The following is a 24391-nucleotide window of genomic DNA, read 5'->3' on the forward strand; positions in this document are numbered from 1 at the left end:
CTGCTAACTCTGTACAAGGGCCTTATCCGTCCATGTATGGAGTATGTTTCACATGTCTGGGGGGGTTCCACTCATACTGCTCTTCTAGACAGGGTGGAATCAAAAGCTTTTCGTCTCATCAACTCCTCTCCTCTAACTGACTGTCTTCAGCCTCTCTCTCACCGCCGCAATGTTGCATGTCTTCAGCCTCTCTCTCACCACCGCAATGTTGCATCTCTAGCTGTCTTCTCCCGCTATTTTCATGCTAACTGCTTTTCTGATCTTGCTAACTGCATGCCTCCCCTCCTCCCGCGGCCTCGCTGCACAAGACTTTCTTCTTTCTCTCACCCCTATTCTGTCCACCTCTCTAACGCAAGAGTTAACCAGTACTCTCAATCATTCATCCCTTTCTCTGGTAAACTCTGGAACTCCCTGCCTGCTTCTGTATTTCCACCTTTCTATGACTTGAATTCCTTCAAGAGGGAGGTTTCAAGACACTTATTCATCAATTTTTGACCACTGCTTTGACCCTTTTATGGAACTGGCATTTCAGTGGGCATTTTTTTATTGGATTTTTGTTGCCCTTGGCCAGTGTCCTTTCTACATAAAAAAAAGACGTTTTTTCATACCTGAGAGAGAGAGAGAGAGAGAGAGAGAGAGAGAGAGAGAGAGAGAGAGAGACCCACTCATTAAGATCCTTCGCAGTGATGTTTTCCATGCCCTCGCTGGCCTTAACCATCGGAAGGCTGATGTATCTGTTGATACACGATGATGTACCTCGAATTGTTCTCCGAAACTGTGCCTCCATACTTGCACTTTATTTGGTCAAATTCTTCCGATTCTGTCTATCAACATCTACCTTTCTTTCTTGCTGGAGGTTTGCCTAAATTAAGCCTGTTCTTAAAGAGGGTGACTGCTATATATATCCCTCAAATTACCGTCCTGTTGCTTTAATTTCCTGCCTCCCTAAACTTTTTGAGTCTAGGAAGGAGAGAGAGAGAGAGAGAGAGAGAGAGAGAGAGAGAGAGAGAGAGAGAGAGAGAGAGAGAGAGAGAGAGAGAGAGAGAGAATGTGTATGTGTGTGTACCCGTAATTATGGAGAAGACGGCCTCGTTAGCAATCTGTAAAAGATTTACTAAGATAGCATACATAGTGTAGTATAAGTCTGTAAAAGTTTAAGACAGCGGCCTGCTACAGTTAACCACGAATCAGTGTTAAAATCAGAGGTGTCTACCAGAGCCTAAGTCCACAAATTGTGTGCTCTTTTTCATATTTATTAGTCTAGTTAGGTTAGGTTTTGTTATGTTAGGTTTAAATAGGATGAGTTAGGTTAGGATGTTAGCAGCAAGAGCAAGATCAAGATCATGGTGGTAATCACAACAACAAGAACAGCATGTCCTGGTAAGCACCGCTGGTTTCAACGCGAATTTGTGAGTTAACTATTGCAGACCGCTGTCTAAAACTTTTACAGACGTATACTACACTATGTATGCTATCTTAGTGTATAAGTCTTTTACAGATTGCTAACAACGCCGTGTTCTGCATATTTACCATAGTTTTGACCATAATTGAAAGACAATGAAAAGAGCAAAGCAAGAGACTCTGACACAGTCACACTTAAGAGACTCTTTGACACAGTCACACTTAAGATAGCCACACTTGAACATTCACACCTGAAAACACTCACATCCCCTTCCCCCCGGGTGCCTCAACCCAGGTGAGGGTCTGCCTCCCACCGGTGCCAGTCTACCACTAGGTCCCTGAGCTAGGCCAGGGCGGCCACCACGCTGGCCCTGCGGCCCTTGACGTGCAGGCGCCGGGCGGCCACCGCCACCACCGCCACCACGCCGAAGTGGCGGCGGAGGTAGTCCACGTAGAAGTGTTCCTCCCCCGCCAGACGCACTAAGAACCGCCGCGGCACGTGCAGGCTGTGCCGAACCTGCCCCTTGTCCCCATGCCCCCCGGCCTCTGTCTGGCACTCCTCCACTGGGGACCCTTGTAGACGAGGTGCCTCCCCCTACATCGCGCCAGTAGCTCCTTCCTCCCTTTGGCCCTTCCCTTCCTCCACTGGGGAGCCTTGCAGGGGAGGTGCCTCCCCCTTGCTACAAATGACACTGTGTTTACAGTATGTGGAGCTTTATCTGCATTCTGATCACACTATCGTGTTCACGAGAGTTTTTTTCCTACTTAATGTAACAATATATTTCAGCATTCAGTGATTAACTGTTGAAAGTAGCGAGCATAAGTAAAATATGTAGTAAACATTTTTTAACTTCTTCACAGTTCAACTCGTCGTAATACCATTTTCTTTTATGTTGTGTTAAGTTTTCACAATACATCTTGATTCTACAGTCACTGCTGAGTCTGATGGTGTCAGCCAAAACTGGTTGTCCCTTGTATGAAGTGAGTCATGGCATATAATTCCCGCATTTTGCGCGATCGAGGTCGATCTGTAGTGATGAGGCGATAGTTGCGCGAGTTGCGAGGCAGGAACCTTCGCTCACGTGCGGATAAGTCGAAATATGCAAAATACGGGGAAAACGGCGCGTCTGGCGAAGAGATATGAAATAAGAAAGATGCGCCGTCAGAAGTTATGTTTAGGGAGGTGTTTCCGAGACTGAAATCGCAATTTTGATATGCGATTAACACCAAAAGATTCTCCTCGCCAAATCATCGTTGTACCCTCCTGGTGCCAAGCGGACCGGTTGGTTAAAGAGATGTGCGATGACGAAATTAGAAACCTCCCCGCTCCGCTCGGTGAATAACAAATATATTAGCATTTTAAAACTTTATCATTAAAATAAAATGTCACCAGAGTGGGCTATTTTATAAAACATGAGCTGGAAGAGTAAGCCCCAATACCCTTTGAGACGCCGTTCCTTCAGAAGATAATGCTCTTTATGGGCGTTCCAGTCCTTCCTTTGTTCTCGCAGTGGGTCAAGTTAATGGCTCTGGACGGAGAATTCCCCAGAACATGTACTTCGAATTTCCTTTTGAAGTCCTTGGTAAAAGATATGCCAACTTTTTTTTCCTTCATGAGCAGATGGAAGACAGTTGCCGGACGTGAAAGGAAAGCTTTCGGGGACGCCGAGTGAAGCTCATGCTCCGGGAAATGACTGAGGCAACTTTTCAGGAGAACAAAGACGCGGTGGCACACTACAACAATATCATACATTTGTTTTTACCCCAGCACTACCACAACAACAGGTATCAACTCCGATAGTAACACTACATGCATCACCATCATCATAAACATCACTACAACCATTACCATTAACTCCACCACCACCATAAACATTACCACAACCATCACCATTAACTCCATCATCACCACCGCCATCATAAACATCACCACAACCATCACCACTAACTCCATCACCACCACCACCATCATTGTCATCACCATTAACACTAGCGATACATAAATTCTATAACTATTTATTTTACCACCTCCCTCTATCGTCAAGCTTCCGAACCCGTTTGTCGACTACACAGCGCCCTACAGGTTACTGGCGCTCTAGTATACATAAACAGTGGTGCCCAGGGTAGAAACACACTAACGCTCGCCTCTTTATCACGAGACGCGGGTGTGTGGCAGATACTGATAGCCGGAGTTCGTATTAAGAAACGCTTCGTGGTCTCATAACGACTGTTTCAAAGGCCACAAAGGTGATTAACTACATTCTCACGGGTACTTATTCCCACTGATGATGTAGAGTCCTTAGTCATTTCATCGCTAATGGCACGCGGTTCTTTACTCCTAAACTACTCTGTCATTTTTTTTTCTTTCGTTTGACAGTCATTTCTATAATCTTATAATGGCTAGATACTGAAAAAAATAGTAAATCATCAGATCCATTTTTTTTCTTGTATGTTCATGTAAAGATTTTGCGCAGTGGTTCTGTTGTAAAGTGTTGCATGTCCCAGTGAAAGGTGTTTAACCATTACTATAATCATGAAAGCAACCTTGAAGACACCAACCGTATCAGATTTTATGCAGTGCTTCTAGTGTTGTGAAGTGTTGCATGTCGCACTGAAAGGGTTGAGCCATTACTGGAAGCACGAAAACATCCTTGACAGCACCAGCAGCTTCCACTAGAGTTCGTATAACAAGTGGAATTTGAGAATACGATCTTGCTATTCAGGGATTCCTCTCTTTGTGTGGGCCAGCTTGTGTGGACCCTGTAGCCCCACACACACACACACACACACACACACACACAAGACAGAGGAAAACTAACGAAAAACGAGCCGAAAAGTTTGCAGGCCATTTAGCAGCAAAAGCATCGTTCTGTAACATCCACATCCGTCATCTCACACATATCAGCCTCCTCTCCCTCTCTCTCCTTCGCTCCCCCACCCCCATCTCCCCCATTCCTTCCACCCGTACCTTTTCCCTCTCCTCTCTCACTCGCCACAGAACCTCGCGGGCGCTAACACACGGGGACATAAAGCCAAAAATACCTCCACTGCCAAAGTTACTGTTTCGCCGCTGCTGTAAATATCACTGTGATGTCGCAACCCAGAGAGAGAGAGAGAGAGAGAGAGAGAGAGAGAGAGAGAGAGAGAGAGAGAGAGAGATCAGTTAGACAGGCATAGGAGAAAGATTGACAGTCAGATAAACAGATCAGGAAAGATTGCAAGATTGAAAAGAAACGAAAGAGAGACAGATTGACAGATATTCAAATACACACACATCCATTCACCCACCCACCCACCCACCCACACACACACACACACACACACACACACACACACACACACACACACACACACACACATACATACACACACAGACACACACACACACACAAAATCAAGGAAGAAGAAGAGGAAGAAGAAAAAGTCCAGCAGGGGGACACACAAAGACACATAATGGAAGACGCAGACACAGATAAAGACTTAGAAAAGAGAACTTAAAAAAATATCTTTGGTCCCACGCACAAAACGGTTCCTATGTCTTTCCCTCCTCCTCCTCCTCCTCCTCCTCCTCCTCCTCCTCCTCCTCCTCCTCCTCCTCCTCCTCCTCCTCCTCCTTCTCCTCCTCCTTTTCCTCCTCCTCTTTCTCTTCTTTCTTTCTCTCGTTCGCCGCGGTCCCTCCTCGCTGGAATCAAGCAGGAATATTCACGCAGGAATCGACAATTGATTCTCTCCGACACTTCACTCTCTCAATTGCTAAAATGTTTGTCACCAGGACGTAAAATGCAACACATTGTATGATTCATTTCCTTCTGCTCTCCCTCACGAATCACAGGCGACGTTCCGGCAATGAGTTTGGCTAATGAGATTAACAGTCGGGGAGGAGAAGCAGGAGGAGGAGAAGGAGGAGGAGAAAGAGAAAGAGAAGGAGGAGGATAAACAGAAGGAGAAGGAGGACGATAAAGAACAAGAAGAGTAATAGTACAGAAGAACAGTTCAACGAGACAGGAATTGAAAATCGTACGGAGGAATAGGAGAAAGAAGACCTGAAGGAAGAGGAAGAAGAAGGAGAAGAAGAAAGAGACAAGAGAGGAGAGTTAAATCAACCATGAGGAGATGAAAATTGCACGGAGGAGAAGGAGCAGAAGAAGGAGGAAGAAGAAAAAAGAGAGAGAAGAAAAGTTGAAAGGATAATGGGAAGACGAAAATCAGATAAACAGAGGAGAAGAAAAGACTAGAAAAAGAAAAAAGACAAGAAAAAGCAGAAGCCAAAAAAAAAAGAAAGAAAAAGAATGACAGGGACTACCACTACCACCACCACCACCACCATCACCACCACCACCACCAACAGGCATCACGCTGCACTCCTCGCCTCCTTTGGCACGCGGGAGGCAGAAACGCAAGGAAACACAAGCAGGAATACAAAACCCGCCGTGCTTCTGATCCGCGGTGTGAGGCGGCGCGGAGGATCGATGGTGTGAACGTGAATGTTGCCTCCCGTGATGGCGATTCCTGGAGACACGAGACCCAGGATGATGGTGATGGTGATGGTGATAAAAAAAAAAGAATAAAAAAAACGTAAGAAAGCTCATGACCTAAGATGATGGTGATGATGGTGATGATAGTGATGGTGATGGTGATAAAAAAAAACTTAAGAAAACACATGACCTAAGATGATGGTGATGATGGTGATGATAGTGATGGTGATGGTGATAAAAAAAAAAATAAAAAGTAAGAAAACACCTTCCTACATAAAAAAAAAAAAAAAAACATGACCTAAGGTGGTGATGGTGATGATAGTGATAATGATGATGATAAGGAAAATAAGGAAACATGACAACAGGAAAATGAGGGTAGCTGCAAGAAGCCATTAGGTCTACGTGTGGCAGTCCCTGTATAAAACTTGCTTATCTGTTTTCCATTCCCTATAGAAAACTTGGTACCAATTTTCCAATATCTGTGTGAAACTTGCTCACCTGTTTTTCAATCCCTGTATAAAACTTACCAGTCTGTTCCCACCTATTAATTTTGCACGTATAAATTTGTTATATCTTCTTTTAAAAGTTCCCTAATGACACGGTACTAAGTTCCTAATGACTGTAACGATGATAACTATTCATTCTAACGAGTAATAGCATCATATGATAAATCAGTTAACAGTTACGGATGAAGATTATATGAAACAGACTGTAAAATGTCCGCGAATTATTTTTTTTCTTGATTTTTCAGTGTAAATTGTAAGATCTTTGTTCTGTACATGTTACAAAACCATTAAACTTCAGAAAAAAAAAAAGACAGAGAAGTTTTAATATACTGAAAGAGTTATGGCAGCAAGTGTTACATTAAATACCAGATTTGTTGTATATTTGCAGTCCCTCTCTGTTAGCTTCCCTTTATTTTCGCGTTTTGTGTTTGTTTCATTTTTATGCATCCATTTGTATGTATGCTTATGAACTGTGAATTGTTTACACGCAGAATGTTGTTAACGAGTTACAGTGTGTCCAAATAAATACAAATAAATACTTCATACTACCTACTCTGCAATTTGTGTACGTGTGTTGGGGAGGGAAGGGGTGGGGGATGTGTGTGTGTGTGTGTGTGTGTTTGTGGTACTTTTGCTGCTGCTATACTGCTGCTACTACTACTACTGCTACTACTACTACTACTACTACTACTACTACTACTACTACTACTACTACTATACCACAACAACAAATACCCCTTTAACAAACCTACCATAAAAACCAGCATCCTTTCCCCCCCACAGTACCGCAAGACCTTCCTGGTGACCTTCGTGCCGTGCATGTACCACCAGCAGCCGCTCGCCCATTCCTTCGTCGCCTCCGTCAACGACACCACGGTGGGAAACACGCGGATCGGACGCAGCTCGGACTCCTACTCGGTGCGTTCCGTGTCTCGTCGGGTGTCCAAGGCCTCCTCCACGCCCTCGCCTATGCCCCCGCGCGACGCCCCCAACCGCACGGCCCGAGGGTGAGTGTCCGGATGTGTACTGAGTGTTTATGTGTCGCGTGAAAGTGTTATTGAGGGTAAAGACGAGGGCAGGTGGTGCCAGCGGGAATGTTGGCGCCGTTTTTTGCTAAGAGAGAGAGAGAAAGGTGGGGGGGGATGGGCACGTAGTTCTTGTTTACCGCCTCTCCCAAAGTGCTGCGAGATTTTTGCTTCTTGTCAGGAAGAAAAATACACACTCAGGAAGAAAATGGAACAATTTTCGTCTCTCTCTCTCTCTCTCTCTCTCTCTCTCTCTCTCTCTCTCTCTCTCTCTCTCTCTCTCTCTCTCTCTCTCTCTCTCTCTCTCTCTCACACCACCTCCTTACAGCTCCTTCAGGGGGGAGAACGGCGTAGGCTCCCTGGACACCAGAGTCACCCTGCAATATGGGTTCGGCCGCCCCTCGCACCTGCTCAGCCCGCCTGACCCACACGCCCACCACAACAGCTCCCACACACTGGACCTCGACAACGCCCACTACTCCCCTGTGGCCCGCAGCAAACACAACCCCCGTGGCAGCAGATACGGGGGGAAGTGGAGTCCTGAGGGAGGCTCGCCTGCCACTCCCAATCACTGCCAGGTGAGGGCCGTGGCTGGAGTAAGGGATTGTAAGGGAGTGTACGATTTCCTACATGACTCTTCTCCACACTCACCTTGTCACGTATATACTTGTAGTTGTTTAGTTAGAGTTTTGCAAGCATCCGATTCATCCCCTTTACAGATTAGACACTTGATGGAAATATGACTGGATTACATGTCATTATCACCACTAATCCCTCTCTCTTTCACCACCACAAGGGCCCCGTGGAGGTGACAAAGGTGGACCTGGAGATGAGGCCACGAGCAGCAGAGGGCTTGGGCAGACTGCTAGCGGGGACTGACGAGGCTGGGACTGGCGGGCGTGCTGATCGCGCCTCCCTCAGCAGCGGCGAGAACAGTCCCCTGGAGCTGCGGTTCATAGACGAGGAGAGCTGTGACACCTGCCGTTCCTCCCCGACCTCCAACACCCGCCTGGAGGAGGAGGGCGAGGGCGTGTCCGAGGGGAGGCTGGCGACCCGGGACACTCTCTCCTCCCTCGCGCCGCTCACCCCAGACGCCGCCCAGGACTCCGATATCCACTCCCCAGACTGAGCGGCGCTGGGGATACACTGCACGTCCCTCCCCCGCTGACCGAGGCGGGGCGCTATCATATCCATAGTGTTTATTTTAAGTTCGTCATTCTCAAGCGGCAAGACAATCACACCGCCCACGCCAGCCACGCGACACACACACACACACACACACACACACACACACACACACACACACAACTAATACTAAACAGCCGGCCACTGTAAAAACTCCACATTTGCAAGTACCAGCAAGTAAAAGGAGACGATACACAACTCGAGGTGATCTTTTCTATACTATTTGATGTTTTCTGGCGTCTATTCTTGCCATGAAACTAATTATATACGTCCATGTTCCTGGATCCTTCCTCTCCTCTTGTAACAGTGTGCATTTAGGCGGGACTCCCCTTTTACTTGTATGTTTTCCATATTCCGTTTTCTTTAGTAGCTCTCCTTCAATATTGTAGCAATTAATCTTTTTTTACGTACAAAATACTTTATCCCATGCCTTACTTTAGCATTTAAGTAATATTTTCTTTTATATTTCAACACCATTATGTTTAATATGTGTACTTTACAGTGAAATAAAAACAACATTTAATGCCGGCGCAGTCTTGGTTGCGCGTTGGAGTCCTCGGCGGGTGTTCGGTGTTGTGCAGGGAAGCTATAGACTCGAGACTCCTCAGTGTTGTGGCTAGATCTGTGGTCGTAGTTTCCGTTTAGATTCCGTATAGTCTAGTCCAGGAACCTCATCTTTATAGTGTAGACGGACAGTAGCGAGACATGTGCGGTGTTAGCATCTGTGTGGCGTAGGTGAGGGAGTGAAGCCTAGCCATGTCCTGGTTGTGTGTGTGTCTTTGTGTGTACGGAGGAGGACGGATGGCAGCCCCGAGTCATCCCGCGTCTGAAGTAAGTACCATTTTATCTGTGGACTTGTTTTGTATTGATATTCTTAGCTGGAGAAGACTGGACAAGATAGGAAATGATGATACTGGTTAGATTTATCCGGCGAGGGTAACTGAATGATTTAAGGGAGAAGTAAGAGGTTAAAATTAGCCGATTTCCTCCTTGATGATTGCCTGGAGGTGGGGGTGTGATTGGGTGATGGTTTGGTAGTTACAGGGTAGACTTGAACACTGGGTAATTAGGAGGAGGAAAAGGCGGCGAACAAAGAATACGATCAACAAGAGGCGTTTGAGAATGTAATGGAGGTAAATTTGATGATGTAATGGGGTAAAGTGAGGAGTTAGAGTTGATATTGTGTAGTGATGGTTCCGAAGTTGAAGGGAGTACGTAAACACTGGTTGGGTAATTAGGAGGGAGGAGGAGGATAGGGACATGATCGAAGAGTAATGTGAGGAATAACCGATCCAATGTGAGAACGTAATTAGTGAGGTGAAATGAGCAATCTGAATGGTAATGTAGGGAAAGTGATTAGGTTCAGATTGACAATACGTAACGGTAATCACAAAGCGCCATCTTTATCTGGCCGGTGTTGTAACTGGTATTGATGGATGCCTCTGGTGATGGCGGGAGGTGTCGGGGTGTTGGTGGGGAAGGGTTGCTTCAGCTCCACCTCGCCGTCCTCGCAGCAGGCACGGCAGGTGGAGGCAGGGGAGCGGTACTGCGGAGGAGTCGTGTGCTCTCATGTCACTGAAACCATGTAAATTTGAGCTCCTTTTGGTTCTCAGTATAGGTATTTGGTCTTCCCCTGTGGAAATTACTCTGCTGTGCTCTTATTTCCGATCTTTTGAGTCAGTCCATGCCGAGCCCCGCTCCTATACTGCTTCCCTCCTCCCTGTCTCCCGGCCTCCCCCCAGTCATTGCTATGCAGAGCGTTAACAGGCGCCATTGATGTTTGGAAGTTAACCTCTTTAGCTACACACCATCAGTTTTATTCTATTCTGGTTGTCAATTGAGGATTTTAATAAGTTTATCATATTTTTGTAAGGGGTCAAGAATTATCGTTAGTTACTCGCCCACAATATTTTAACGAGTGGTGACTGCATGGAGTTCGCAAAATGACAATAACAGTGAATGGGTTAAAGTATCGTTGTGATGTACGAGTACGTACAAGGATCGCTGATGACGCTGAACATTCAATCTGTACTGTATTTATTTAGTCAGTGATTAACCTGTGTAGATTTTGTCTGTTCGTCATGAGGTGTGTGTGTGTGTGTGTGTGTGTGACTTAAGACAACTGACAAGCTGGTGGGCGATGCATTCCTTCCATACAAACACAAACACGAAGCCTGCGCGCTCAGACACCACCAGGGCACAAAGGCCGCGAGTGTCTGGCGGGCAGACGGATAGTTCGTATTTTTATATAGGTTACTTCTAAAGGGATACAAAATCACTTTCGAATCCCCGGCACTGAAACATGGAAAACTCGTCATGTGAAAACTCGGAGCATCATCGTATTAAAAAATTAGTCATCACCGTATCGCATTGTTGCTTCACATGTTTCGAGCGACAATCCCGAGTGAAGCAGTGAATCATTTATCGTGAAACAGACACTTTACTATTCACTTGATAATTATTGCTAAACCTACTCTTGCTGGGGGCTAAGAAAAGCTGCCAGGTTACTAATGATTGATTGATAGGCAAACTGATTAATTCTAAAAACCCGCGAGTCATCGTTCATGCCGTTCATATCGTTCTATTACTCAGCAGTGAACGTGAGTGAGATTTCGTGACTTTTAGTGAGTTCTCGTTCCCCGCTTCGAGACCCGAGCTTCACTCATTAGTCTCTCGATTATCATGAGTTTTATAAGGGCGTGAGCTGTAATGAGAGAAAGAGAGAGAGAGAGAGAGAGAGAGAGAGAGAGAGAGATGGGGCTGGACAATGTTTGATACGCAAGAATGAACGTGAACATGCTGCGTGTTAATCGAGTTTACAAGGCCACGTATGAGAGAGAGAGAGAGAGAGAGAGACCTATTCATTCAGGGTGCGGCAGGTAGGGTGCGGGTGAGGCAGAGTGAAGCAGGGACGGCGGGACGGCTTCCTTTTCAGGGTGTAATATAATATACTACTACCAGCTTTATCACGATGTATAAACCCCAGAGCATATCTCCTTATGTATCTGTGTACATATACATGGCTGTGTGTGTGTGTGTGTGTGTGTGTGTGTGTGTGTGTGTGTGTCGTCGTTCGCTCATGGGGGTCAGGCGGAGACGAAGTACGTACGTTATGTGTGTGTGTGTGTGTGTGTGTGTGTGTGCTCCTATGTATACTAATGTTCATAATACGCATAATATTTACACAGTTAACCCACACGCGTATGTCTGTCTGTCTGTATATGTGCAACACGAGGACCCTGTTGACCGACATGTGTGCGCATATACTACCTTCTGTGATGTAGCGCCGTGTACATAGATAGTCCGTGTATGAATGTATGTTGATGTGTGTATATATATATATATACATATATATATTACATAAGACGGACAATAATATGTGTATATCATTGATATTATTTGTGCAGTATTTCTTTTTCTTTTTTAGGCAGCGCTCGGAAAAAAATGAGATTCACGGAAGTTAGGTTGATACTTGGACCACACACACACACACACACACACACACACACACACACACACACACCGTACCGGAGCCCAATTCGGTTTCCGTATTGAAAATCATTCTTGTTAATGACTTACTTTTTTTCTTTAATTATGAAGTGTCGATTTAGTGTATTTTCCCTCTCTTCCCCCCAGTTTTTGTCATAATCCGGCCTCCATCACACGTAAACACACACACACACACACACACACACACACACACACACACACACACACACACAGATCCCAAATCACGAGTATGAACATCAACAATCAACTGGTGGATCTTGGCATTAATTTTAACCATACGTTGATTCTCCTTCCGTACACAGTGACCACCAAACAAACGGAAGGAGGGTGAAGCGGCGGAGAAGGAGAGAGAGAGAGAGAGAGAGAGAGAGAGAGAGAGAGAGAGAGAGAGAGAGAGAGAGAGAGAGAGAGAGAGAGAATCATAAACGAAGGCGAACCGGGTAGGACAACCAGAACGAAAAGAAAAAAAAGAACGCATGGGGGAGGAGAAGGAAACGAAGGGATGATTAATCGCCTTGATAGACTTGCACTTAGGGACGAAGGGTGCAGAGTGGCTACGAGAGGGCAACGCCGAGCCTCCTCTTCCTCCTCCAGCAGCAGCAGCAGCAGGCGTGGGTAGAATTCCAGTTATGTTACGTCATCCACTTCGCCCACTCACATTTATGACAGACCGCCGTGATGCATCCTTTTTTTTTTTTTTTTTTCCTTCACTGCTGCCAGAGTCTTGTGTTCGGGGGCACTTCGGCGTCTCCTTGTCCTGTGAGAGGCTGGGACGTCATCTGGACCAAGCTATGATGCGTGAATTTAAGAATGTGACGTGTAATTCAGCAGTCCCGCCAATCTCCGCGGTTCCTTCTTTCCATTTTCACGCGAACAAATTTTGTGATGCGTTTTTATTTTCTGAGCCACCAGCTGTGTCGTCTCCCGGGTTTGGGGGAAGGGAAGGGGGGTGATGCGAGAGTGGCACGGAGGGATAGGGAGGAGAGGTGAAGACAGTGAAGAACTAATATATATATAACGTTGAAATTAGTCTTTTTATGGTTAGAGATGAGGAGAATGGAAAAGATGAGGATGAAAGGAGGAAGCAGAGGAGAAATTTCAGACAGACGAACAGTGAAAAGAAGGACATTTTGAGTGTAAGAAATGGAACAGTACAAGGAGGAGGAGGAGGAGGAGGAAATGTATGAACCTGTAATAGGGTACAAGGGAAAAAATGGGAAAGAAAAAGGTGCAAAAAAAAGACGGGAGAGGGAAGTCCAGGAAAACACACACACACACACACACACACACACACACACACACTTAAACACTTTATACACGATTTACGTAGAAGGACGATTACACAACTGACCTGGGATGAACTCTGACCTTTAGTTGTGACTGACTGCTCTTCACTCCCTCCCCCTCCCCTCCTGTGTGTGTGTGTATGTGTGTGTAAGAATAATGTATCATAATCTTATAAAGTAAACCTATATTAACTCTATTGTCTTCTTTATTACCACCACCGAGTCACCGTGTCACTCTTTAAACCCTTAACATAATACGTGTATGTGTCATGCTTCTATGTTGCATGCTTTTATTTATCTATTTATTTATTTATTTATTTATTTATTTATTTATTTTTATTTATTTATTATTATTATTATTTTTTTTTTTTTTGCGTTCCCAATTCTCTAAGATACACTTCCTTTCTTCCCTCGCTCTTTTCTTCTCTCATATTTCATTTACTCTTGCTGCTCCTTGGGTTATGACAGGCGTTGCACTTTGACCCCAAAGAAAACAGGAAGATTTCTTCACTAATAGCAAGTGAGGAACGAAATGACACTTTACCTTCCATTCATTCCTTTGCGCACTTCGAGAGATGTTTAAAGAAAAAGCATAGGTCCTTTCTGCACAGGAGCCATCAGGTTTGTTCAGGGTGAGAGGGTTTTTTGATAGAGCCTCCAGCCACTCACTCAGCCAGTCCAGCCACCCGTTCAGACAGCCAGCCACTCACCCAGCCAGCCAGCCAGCCAGGTCGTCCCCTCTTCTTAGTCTTGCACGGCTGCCAGGTTCGCCCTCGGTAGAATGTAATTTACTTTGCATATGAGTCGAGGTGTTTCCAAGCTAATAGCATCTTCTTTGTGTGGGGATAATTTTGATGATGATGGTGATGAGGGTGGTGATAATGGAAATGGTAGTAGCAGTAGTGGTAGTAGTAGTAGTAGTAGTTATATTATTACTCCTACTATTTTACAACTATTACTGCTGCTGTCTTTACTACTACTACTACTACTACCACCACCACCATTACCATAAATAATAACGATAGTGGCTTCGTATGCAGAATATTATTGATAAACATACCGAAAACACCAATCTTTAAGGGCCACGAAATTCTCCAAAACACTGTAGGACAAAGAAATAAATAGATAAATAAATAAACGACTTAAGCAATCATGAGAACCATTGTCAAGCTGCGGGGGGACTCGAAGCCTCTCACGTGTGCAATTTTGAACTCATTTACACATTACCTGTCCATTGTGCACCTGCCCAGCCTCGCTAATGGGGGAGTTTGCCTCTTTCCTCCAATACTGCTGCACTTATTACTGAATAGGCTCGTATGTTCGTGTTCTCGTCCCGCCTTAACCTGTTATTTCAGAAGGTTGTAGTTTGGTTTTCCTTGTTTTTTTTGTTTTTGTTTTTATTATTTTTTATTTATTTATTTATTTTTTATTTATTTATTTATTTATCTTTTTTTTTTTTTTTTAGTAGCTCCCAAAACTCTCTGAAAAATAAGAGGCGCACATTCTGACACAATGGACGATATTTCACACGTTTGGTGTTTACGATGGCAACAGTTGGTAGCCCTGCACACTAGGGATGGTTGCCGTAGAGGTATATAGATAGATTCACTTTTACTAGTATGTTTTGTGTGTCTGTGAGATGAATAGATATACTTAGTTACGGCAAAAATTAACAAAGTGCAATTTTTTTTTTTTTTTCAATTCTCGATGTACACTGATAGATTTACAGTTATTAGCAGGGGGTTTAGTGTGTCTGTGCGGTCAATGGATATACTTGGCAAAAAAAAAAAAAAAAAGTTATTATTTTTTTTCTCTTTACATTGATTTAGTCACGAATTTTAGTAGGATATAAATACACTTGGCAGAAGAATAACAAGGAATAGTGCATTTTTTATTTTTTTAATTGCTTACATACACCGATAGATTCACGATTATTTGCAAGATATCCAGAGCGTCCCTGAGATCAAGAGCTATACTTAGCCAAGGGGAAAAAAAAAATAGTGACATTTTGTTTTTATTCTCTGTATACATTGATAGATTGACAATTATTGACAACATTTTCAAGGTGCCTCTACGATCAAATCATGTATCACTCGGCAAAAGGAAGAACAAAGGCAGAAGAAAGGGAATGTAACAATAGCTATGATAAAAACGTTTGGAGGTGGTAATAAAGTAAAATCACAGAGCAGGGAGTCTGATGAACAATGAACATAATAACCCAATATTCAATTATAACGAGATGAATTAAGACCGGTGCTGAATGACGCTGAGTGGGGAGAGTGAAGGGCGGCGTGGCGGGAGGCAGTGTGGTCGTGAAGGGAACACTGAAGGGAGGAATGGCATATGAAGGGAAGGAGGAAAAGTGTGAGTGTGAATACGCCTCAACAGGAAAGATTGAGAGTGCAGCATTATAGTTTAACACCTTCACTTCTATGGCATCAGTATAATCATTTTCTTCTGGATATCACTGGAGGATCATATTAAGTTTGCTATTATATATATATATATATATATATATATATATATATATATATATATATATATATATATATATATATATATATATATATATATATATATATATATATATTTTTTTTTTTTATTAAAGGATTGAATAATACATCTACTTATACATCCATTACAACTACTGTATTTCGTAATTCTGATAAACATCTCAGGCTCGGAAATTGTCAGTAACCGTGTGTCAAAAATACCCAACGTTACTCGCCGTTAATTCGCCGCAATTTATCTTCATTTATTCTGGCTGGCATCTTGTAAAGCTTGGAAATTGCCAGTAACGATGATTGGGGCGCCAATTCCTCTTAAGATGAACGGAACAGTCTGGTGGGAGTTGAGACTAGTAATGAGAGACGCCGCTTACAGCAAACCAGTAATCGATTAGTCTTGCCTTTAGTTCTATATTCGCTCATTAAAATAACATACGGTTACGCAAATAAATAAGCGTCATTGTCACAAGCAATCAATGGGTAGGAGGAAGAGGAAGGTAGAGGATGGGAAGGGAGGGTACTGGTACGAGCAATACCTAGGCAAAAGGAGGAGAGGAAGCGGAGAAAAAAAATGGCTTGTTTGTGTGTGTGTGTGTTCATTTTCAAGAGAGGAAAATGTGGTAAATAGAAACACGTCCCAGTACCTCGTCCTCTTGTTTGTTCAGACGTGGAGACCCTGGAGGCGTGACCCCGTTGATGCTTTCCTTCTTCTCTATCACTACACAGGACAGCCACGTCAATGGGTACAGTGGTGTTCAAAACTATAGGAACCTTTATCATTCACTACCACTGTCTTTAGCTTTGCCTCCTAATTTTTTAGTCCTGATTTCCCCGGAGCCTGTTGGTTATTAGGTAGGGAAATTTGTGGGTAGATCAGATGATTAACACTTAAAACACGGGTAACTTCTTGGAAAATATCAAAATTGCCATTGTAAGTTAGAAGTGTATAAAACTATTGACTTTTCAACGGAGACTATTATGAAGCACAAGAATTAGGTCTGTAAGAGAGCTGCCATAGAACTTAATGAAATCACCACTTAATCTCATCCCAGGTAAGAATATGGAAATGTTGCCTAATTCAGAGGGGGATTGAGACTGAATTAAGACGCAAGAGTGGAAATAAGTGCGGAAAGTTTCTCGACTTACGATCTCGACTGAGTAATACTTAGCGCCATTTAATTCTAATCCCTTTTTAACAGCCATCATTTATAAAGCCAGCAGAGATGCGTGGATGAGGATACATGAAAGCTCTTTAGTCCTTCAGTACAATTAAAGAGGCTGATACTAGTGACAAATGTTACTAGAGGTATATAGGTATATATCTTTATGTAATTGGGACTGGACAAGAGCAGAAAAAAGGCCTGCTGAAGATTCCAGCTCCTGTAAACAAAATTCAGAACAACATGAAAGGAAAACGCATTATAATTTGAACCATATCGCTGCGGAGAGACGGGAGGCGGGAGGCATGGCGCGGTACTGTGGTGGGGAGATAAGGGAATGGGATAAGGCGCCCTCCTTCCCTGCGCCCCATGGGGATTCACGGGGGGGAGGTGAGCCGCATCCACAATACCGGTAATGTCTTGGGATATTAAGTTCTCCCAGTACTCCAGTCGCTCCTTCACTCCTACACCTCTTTCAGGGACTCCAGTAAGATGTCTAGTGTATGAATTATCAGTAAGGATCGTCTTATTCGTTTTATTTTCTTATTAGATGTGATGTGGCTGTTAGATTATTTTTTTTAGTAGTATGTAAATTTTTAATGGGGTTCGCCACATTCACATATTACGTCATTAGCTGTAGCTTCCTTAAAAAAGAAATATTATGTAAATTGGCTTCATTCTCTTTCTCCCTTCTCCGGCACTTTTTTTCCTCTCTGTCTGTTTTAGGTGGGGGAGTAACGGTATTTGAGTTTTTTATTCTTTTTTTTTTTTTTTTTTACCATGATCGATCTCCCTGATACGCACTTAAAAATAGAAAAAAAATGTATCGTAGATCACGACATTCACAAACGAGAACATTTTTTTTTTTTTTTTTTTTTTTTATCATGTGTCTCTTTGTTACTAATTTACAGCGCAGACCATTACACTCGCATATCACTAAATATCGCTCAGTTATTAAAAAAAAAAAAAAAAAATCCACCCGAGTCACTACATTCATTTACGCATATTTTTTCCCCACGATTTTCTGTTGCCCCGTTTTACAACCCTGCTCATTTCCATTCCAACCTAGTGATATTTCGGCGTTGTATGCAGGCCCCGTGGCGCGATAACTCCTCCCCCGTGCCTCCCCTGTGACGGGTAACCACTGCCAGATAACTGCTTCTGATAACTTCCTGATAATAATTATAATTGGATGGTGATACTAGTTCTGATAATTTCCTGCGTGGGTTGCGGTGGTGGTGGCGGTGCTGCTACGTGAGGGGAAAACATTTTGTGCTTTAAAGGTTCTTGGAATACATATACATAGGTGTAGGAAATGGGTAATGGTGTATTGGCAGGCGTGTCATCTGGAGTGTGTGTGGTGGGGAGTGAAGGAGAAGGGAAGAATGTGTTGGTTATTAAATCTCTGGTTACTTCTTGGCATTGATTCTTGTAGTTATGTAAGGTTTTGCAAGGGAGAAGTGTGAATATTCTAGATGTCCGAGAGAGAGAGAGAGAGAGAGAGAGAGAGAGAGAGAGAGAGAGAGAGAGAGAGAGAGAGAGAGAGAGAGAGAGAGAGATTAAATCAATGAAAAGCTTTAATTTTGCTCCACGTATATTGGTATAAACTTAAGTGGTATATTGGAAACATTAAAATATGCATTTTTTTATTTTTATTTATTTTTTTATCACACCGTACAGCACCTTAGTTTTCAAGCTACACTGCTACAACCAACGACTTAGTTCTTGCATAATACCTCCTCCTCCTCCTCCTCCTCCTCCTCCTCCTCCTCCTCCTCCTCCTCCTCCTTCTCCTCCCTACTACTACTACTACTACTACTACTATTACTACTACTACTACTACTACTACTACTACTACTACTACTACTACTACTACTACTACTACTACTACCCCAAAGACAACCTTTTAGTGTAAGTGGCATTGATTCAGTCTGCAGTTCACACGTTCCTAGCACATCACTCCCTCGTATTCCACCTTCCCTTCTAAAGGAGTTCATATTGTTGCATCAGTGAAGGAACCTGACATTAGTTACCATTTAGTGGTGTGATATTTTCCGTTCCAATGAAATACTGCATGGGAAAAAATAAGGGGAGGATGGAGTATATGAGGTCACCGTGAAGATTGAAAAGGAGTGAGATAATTAAATACATAAATAATATGCTTTATATATATATATTTTTTTTTTTGTGGGTGTTTTGTTTTGGGGTTGATTATGGTGTGTGTGTGTGTGTGTGTGTGTGTGTGTGTGTGTGTGTGTATGTATGTATGTGTGTTTGTTCTAAGAAATTTAAAGTGATATGTTATTGAATTACTAATTAAAATAACAAGAGATTTTCATATTTTAATTCAAGCATACATTAGGGGGAGAGAGAGAGAGAGAGAGAGAGAGAGAGAGAGAGAGAGAGAGAGAGAGAGAGAGAGAGAGAGAGAGAGAGAGAGAGATAAAGGAATGGAGGCTTTGGGATGCAGATTGCGTTATGGAGACAGAGGTGTTTCAGGATGTGGGTGTGGGAGTGTATGGAGCATATTGTATGTTGTATATTGTACTCGTATAGTGCGTGGGAGACAACGGTGGAGGGAGGCGTGAGTGAATGGGAACTTTCTATTGTATTTGATTCTATTTTACTTTGAGTTGTTTATTTATTTTTTGAAATTGTGTTATAGGGACCAGAGGGAGACTATCAGAATGAAACACAAATGAAGAACAAGTAGTAGTTTATTATTTTCTCTTATTTGTTTGTTTATTTGATGGGGACTAAGACGAGACGATCACAAGGAAACACAAAGCAAGAACAAGCAGTATTTAATTTAGTTTATTTGCATGCTTAACTAGAACGAGACAATCACAAAGAAACAGAAAGGAAGAACAAACAATAGTTGTGTTGGTTCTCACGAGGCTGTGATGAAGGACACTGATCTGAAGGGAGAGACGCGCGGCAGTAAAGGCGAGGGCTCCAAAGAAAAGGCATGGAAGGGCACAGAAGGGTGCGGAGTATTAAGTTATCGTCCCTCTTACGAGCCTCATTTCAACTCGGTGCATTGGTCTTAACTCTCTGCTGGATGAAGTGCATTGCTGTCAAGATAACTCGTTATTTTGCCAATCAACGTGAATAATGTCTTATAAAACAGTATTTCCTGCACCTCTCCTGCATGATTTCTCTCGCTGCTCATCTTATTACTACGACATGCTGCAGTAGATGGATGTGATGAATTGTTTGATACGTGAATCCCTCCCGTGTTCTGATGGAGAGAAAAGATGCAGAGTTTTCTAGATTTTCTTTACTAAACGTGTCCTTGCAATAAGTGTACTCTTCATCAGACGAGTATTGGCGATCATTTCAACTCTATTTTCTCGTGCCCCATGTATTATGTGCCAAAGACTGTCAGTGACCAGCAACTTTCTTTGCCCTGCGTTCTTCTCGTACACCATCCTACCAATGTGACATGTGATTAATTCTTATAATAATAATGATAATAATACATTACTGCTCATACAGCGAATTTGTCATGTGCTTCACCAAAGTATAAAAGAGAAAAGATTAAGTTAAAAGATTGTAAAACACTACCATTCATGCACGTCCCTAAAACTTCACATAAAAGACAGAAGACTATGCAAGTAATCATGTTTCTTCTAGACGAAGTGAACCGGTGGTTTCCCTCACGGTGCACTGCTCATAACCGTCAGCTGTGGCAGTGGTGAGTGGTGAAGGCGGCGACGAAGCTCCAAGTGACATTATTGATGTTAAAGGTGATGGCAGTTTATCCTGGCTAGCTATCTGACCTTTCATTCATAGTTATCACTACTCACTCGCAGACGTGTTGTGACCTGACCTACGCAGGACCAGCAGCCCATATCGTTAAACCAGTCGCTTAGTTTATTTTGTTTTGCCTGTTTCTGTTCTGTTCTGTTCTGTTTTCCTGTACAGCTCAGATTCCATACAAATTACACAACACTTCTTGACGCAAACACAGTGATACATTTGTTAGATATCAGTACTAGGTCTCCGTCTGTTTTCACCTGTTCGTCTGTTTCTAGTAGTACTTTTATTGTCTTTGTGCTTGTAGCTTGGGTACTTTTCTTTCTCTATTTTTAAATTGTCCTGCTGTGAGATAATTGTTTGTTCTCCCTTGTTTTGTGATTTATTACAGGAATTTATTACAGGAATATTTATTTATTACATTTATTATTATTATATTTATTATATTATTTATTATTATATTATTTATTATATTTATTACAGGAATCTGGCCCCACCTGCACACCATCGTCTCCCCAGAGACCGGATTAGTACGCAGCGCCCCTTGACCGCTAATCCCTTAATTACTTTTAAATTTCTATACTACTACATTAAAAATGCCTTCTGATTTGAAATCTTCCAGAGATTGCAGCGGGAGGTTCGCCAAGCAGTACTTCAGTGACTACTTCTCAAGGCCTGTTTGCAGACTGTGTGACACGCGATCACACCTTGAAGAAGCAGTGGCAGAAGGAAACAGAAGGTATACCGAATTAAAAAACAGTTTTGACTCTCTACAGGAATTCATCACAGCAAACGTGGGCGTGGGCGCGGGCACGGACACCAGACAACAGCTGCTGACCCCTGCCACGCAGCGACGCTCCGCCCCCCCGCAAGCCTCTCCTGCCTTGCCTGTCACCTCACCTGATCCCTCCCTCTCACAGGACGTAGCCTTCACCCCGGTCAGGAATGGATCGCGCCGCATTCACTTCCCCACCACGACATATAACCGTTTTTCTATCCTGACTGAACAGATAGATGAACCGGAAGAGACCAGGCTTATGGGAGATTCGATCGTCCGAGGACAGCTGGTGGAATTTTGTGGAAGAGTCCCGTCTCGCAGGAGGAAGTGCTGCCTTCTTGGAGTCTCCCTAGGGGACATCACTGCTGCCATCGAGGACACGACCAAGGACGCCACTACTAACACCCTTTATGTTATCCACGCAGGCACAAATGACGTCCAGCGGTCCCGATCAGAAGAACTGATGGCGAAATACATGGAAATGATTCGCAAATACAAGACTAAATCAAATAATATTATAATTTCAGGCATTCTCCCGAGGATCAACGCGAACGCAAGGTTCTACAACATTGCGTTCAGTATAAATAACAGATTAAAGACTCTCTGCCAACAGGAAAACGTGGAGTATCTTAACATGTGGAACGATTTTTTTATAATGAACACAGACTCTTCCAGAGAGACGGCCTTCATCTGAACTCTGTGGGAGCAGCCAGGATGGGCAGATTAATCCATGAAAAAGTTTGTCTCCACAGATCAAAAAACGCGCGGGCGCCAGCAACAGGACCAGCATCGTAAACACTAACGTAATTATTTCATCCACAGGTTCAGACAAGATCAGAGCTTGTTACTTCAATGCCCGTAGTTTACGGAATAAATTAAATGAGCTGCAAGCTCTTATTTATCTTGAAAACTACGACATCATAGGCGTCACGGAAACGTGAATAAATCCATCAAGCAGGGATTACTTAGCTGAGTACGCACTCCCTGGCTACACCATTTTTAGCTGCGAGAGAACTCATCGTGCGGGAGGCGGTGTTATGTTTTACGTAAAAAGTAATCTTCATCCTCGTTTACTCCCGACCCCAACCATTGCTAATATAGACGTCACTTTCATCCAGTTAGAAAATAAATCTCGTAAAATAACATTAGGTCTCGTCTATCGTCCTCCAGCCCAGTCACCCGCTACAGACGAAAAACTTTATGACCTTATCGCGGACATTTGTTGCGTCAATAATTGCATAATTATGGGGGACTTTAATCTTCCAGTCACGAGGTGGGGTGAACCACTGACGGCTCACGCAGGCCAGCATCTCTACGGGTGTATCCTTGAAAGCTCCCTCCACCAGCACGTCATGCAACCGACGAGAGGTAACAATATCCTAGATATTGTTTTAACAACTGGTGAAGAGTCAGTAAAAGACCTAAAAATTGGACCAGAACGGAGTTCCAGCGATCATCGTAGCTTACTTTTCACCATAAATTTTGACAAAGCTAAAGTAAGCGAAAGTAAAGAAAAAGTGCCAGACTATCGGCGTGCTAACTTTGAGAGACTTCGCATGCAGCTTGCATCCATAGACTGGAATGAACTGCTGGGAACACCAGACATTAACAACGCATGGGAAGTGTTTGCTAAAAAGTTAAATGAAACTACGTTTTTGTGTGTACCGCAACGAAACAGACGGAAGGTAAAAAACACCAAACCGAAATGGTGGAATAATGAAATTAGATGCTGCCTTCTGGCTAAGAAAAATGCGTACCACAAATACATACTAACACAAAATAATGATGATAAACTAGAGCACGACAGATTACGTAGAAAAACAAAAAAGCTGATCAAATGCAGCAAAAAATCTGTCGAAGCTCAGATCGCGAACTCATGTAAAACGAACCCAAAAGAATTTTACAGTTATGTAAAAGCAAAAAGGGTCTTAACATCAACGATTGGTCCATTAATAACAGAAAATGGTAAACAAATAATAAGCGAAACAGACATGGCGAACACCCTGAACGAGTACTTTTCAACAGTCTTCACGATTGAGGATGTTCAGGGCAGTCTGCCGACCCCCACGCCTCAGTCACGAGGCACCACGCTGCCAGACTTCACCATCACAGAAAGTGAAATCCTCTCTGTCACAAAGAGCATGAACGTAAGCAAAACACCCGGGCCAGACAAGATATCACCCAGGCTTCTTAAAGAAGCAAGAAATGAGCTCTTGAAACCGCTTATTCAATAAAACTTTACTAGCGGGTAAAGTTCCCCACGAATGGAAACTAGCAAATGTCACGCCAATCTTTAAAAAAGGAAATAAATCTCTCCCAGCCAATTACAGGCCGATCAGTCTCACTTCAGTAGTGTGCAAACTGATGGAAACAATAATCAGAGATAAAATTGTTAAATATTTAGAAGAAAACAAAATCATAAAGGATTCGCAACACGGTTTCAGAACCAAGCATTCCTGCTTAACAAACTTACTAGACTTCTTTTATGAAGTATTTAACTCGTATGACGAGACAAAAGCTGTTGATATTATCTACCTTGATTTCCAGAAAGCTTTCGACACTGTTCCCCATAAGAGACTCATCAGTAAAGTAAAAGCTCACGGCATTGCCGGAAACACCCTGAAATGGCTGAGAGACTGGCTCTCTGACAGAAAACAGCGTGTTGTGATAAATGGAATAGAGTCAAGAGTGGCATAAGGTAAATAGCGGCGTTCCTCAAGGCTCTGTATTAGGACCAGTACTCTTCATAATGTACATAAATGATATTGATGAAGGGATAAACTGCAAAATAAGTAAATT

The 24391-nt window shown here is 43.2% G+C and overlaps 1 protein-coding gene across 1 annotated transcript in view; it reads left to right on the forward strand.

The window, feature by feature from the left end:
- LOC135104374 (FMRFamide receptor-like) overlaps positions 1-13583 on the forward strand; it is a 92767-nt gene extending 79184 nt beyond the window's left edge. Inside the window, exons 7-9 of the mRNA XM_064011736.1 lie at positions 7166-7389; positions 7736-7985; positions 8204-13583. Coding sequence (XP_063867806.1) covers positions 7166-7389; positions 7736-7985; positions 8204-8536 — 807 coding nt within the window. The 3' untranslated portion in view covers positions 8537-13583. The remainder of the gene's footprint in view (positions 1-7165; positions 7390-7735; positions 7986-8203) is intronic.
- Positions 13584-24391: the final 10808 nt, after the last annotated feature.

Source organism: Scylla paramamosain, chromosome 10, assembly GCF_035594125.1.
Source record: "Scylla paramamosain isolate STU-SP2022 chromosome 10, ASM3559412v1, whole genome shotgun sequence".
Lineage (NCBI taxonomy): Eukaryota > Metazoa > Arthropoda > Malacostraca > Decapoda > Portunidae > Scylla > Scylla paramamosain.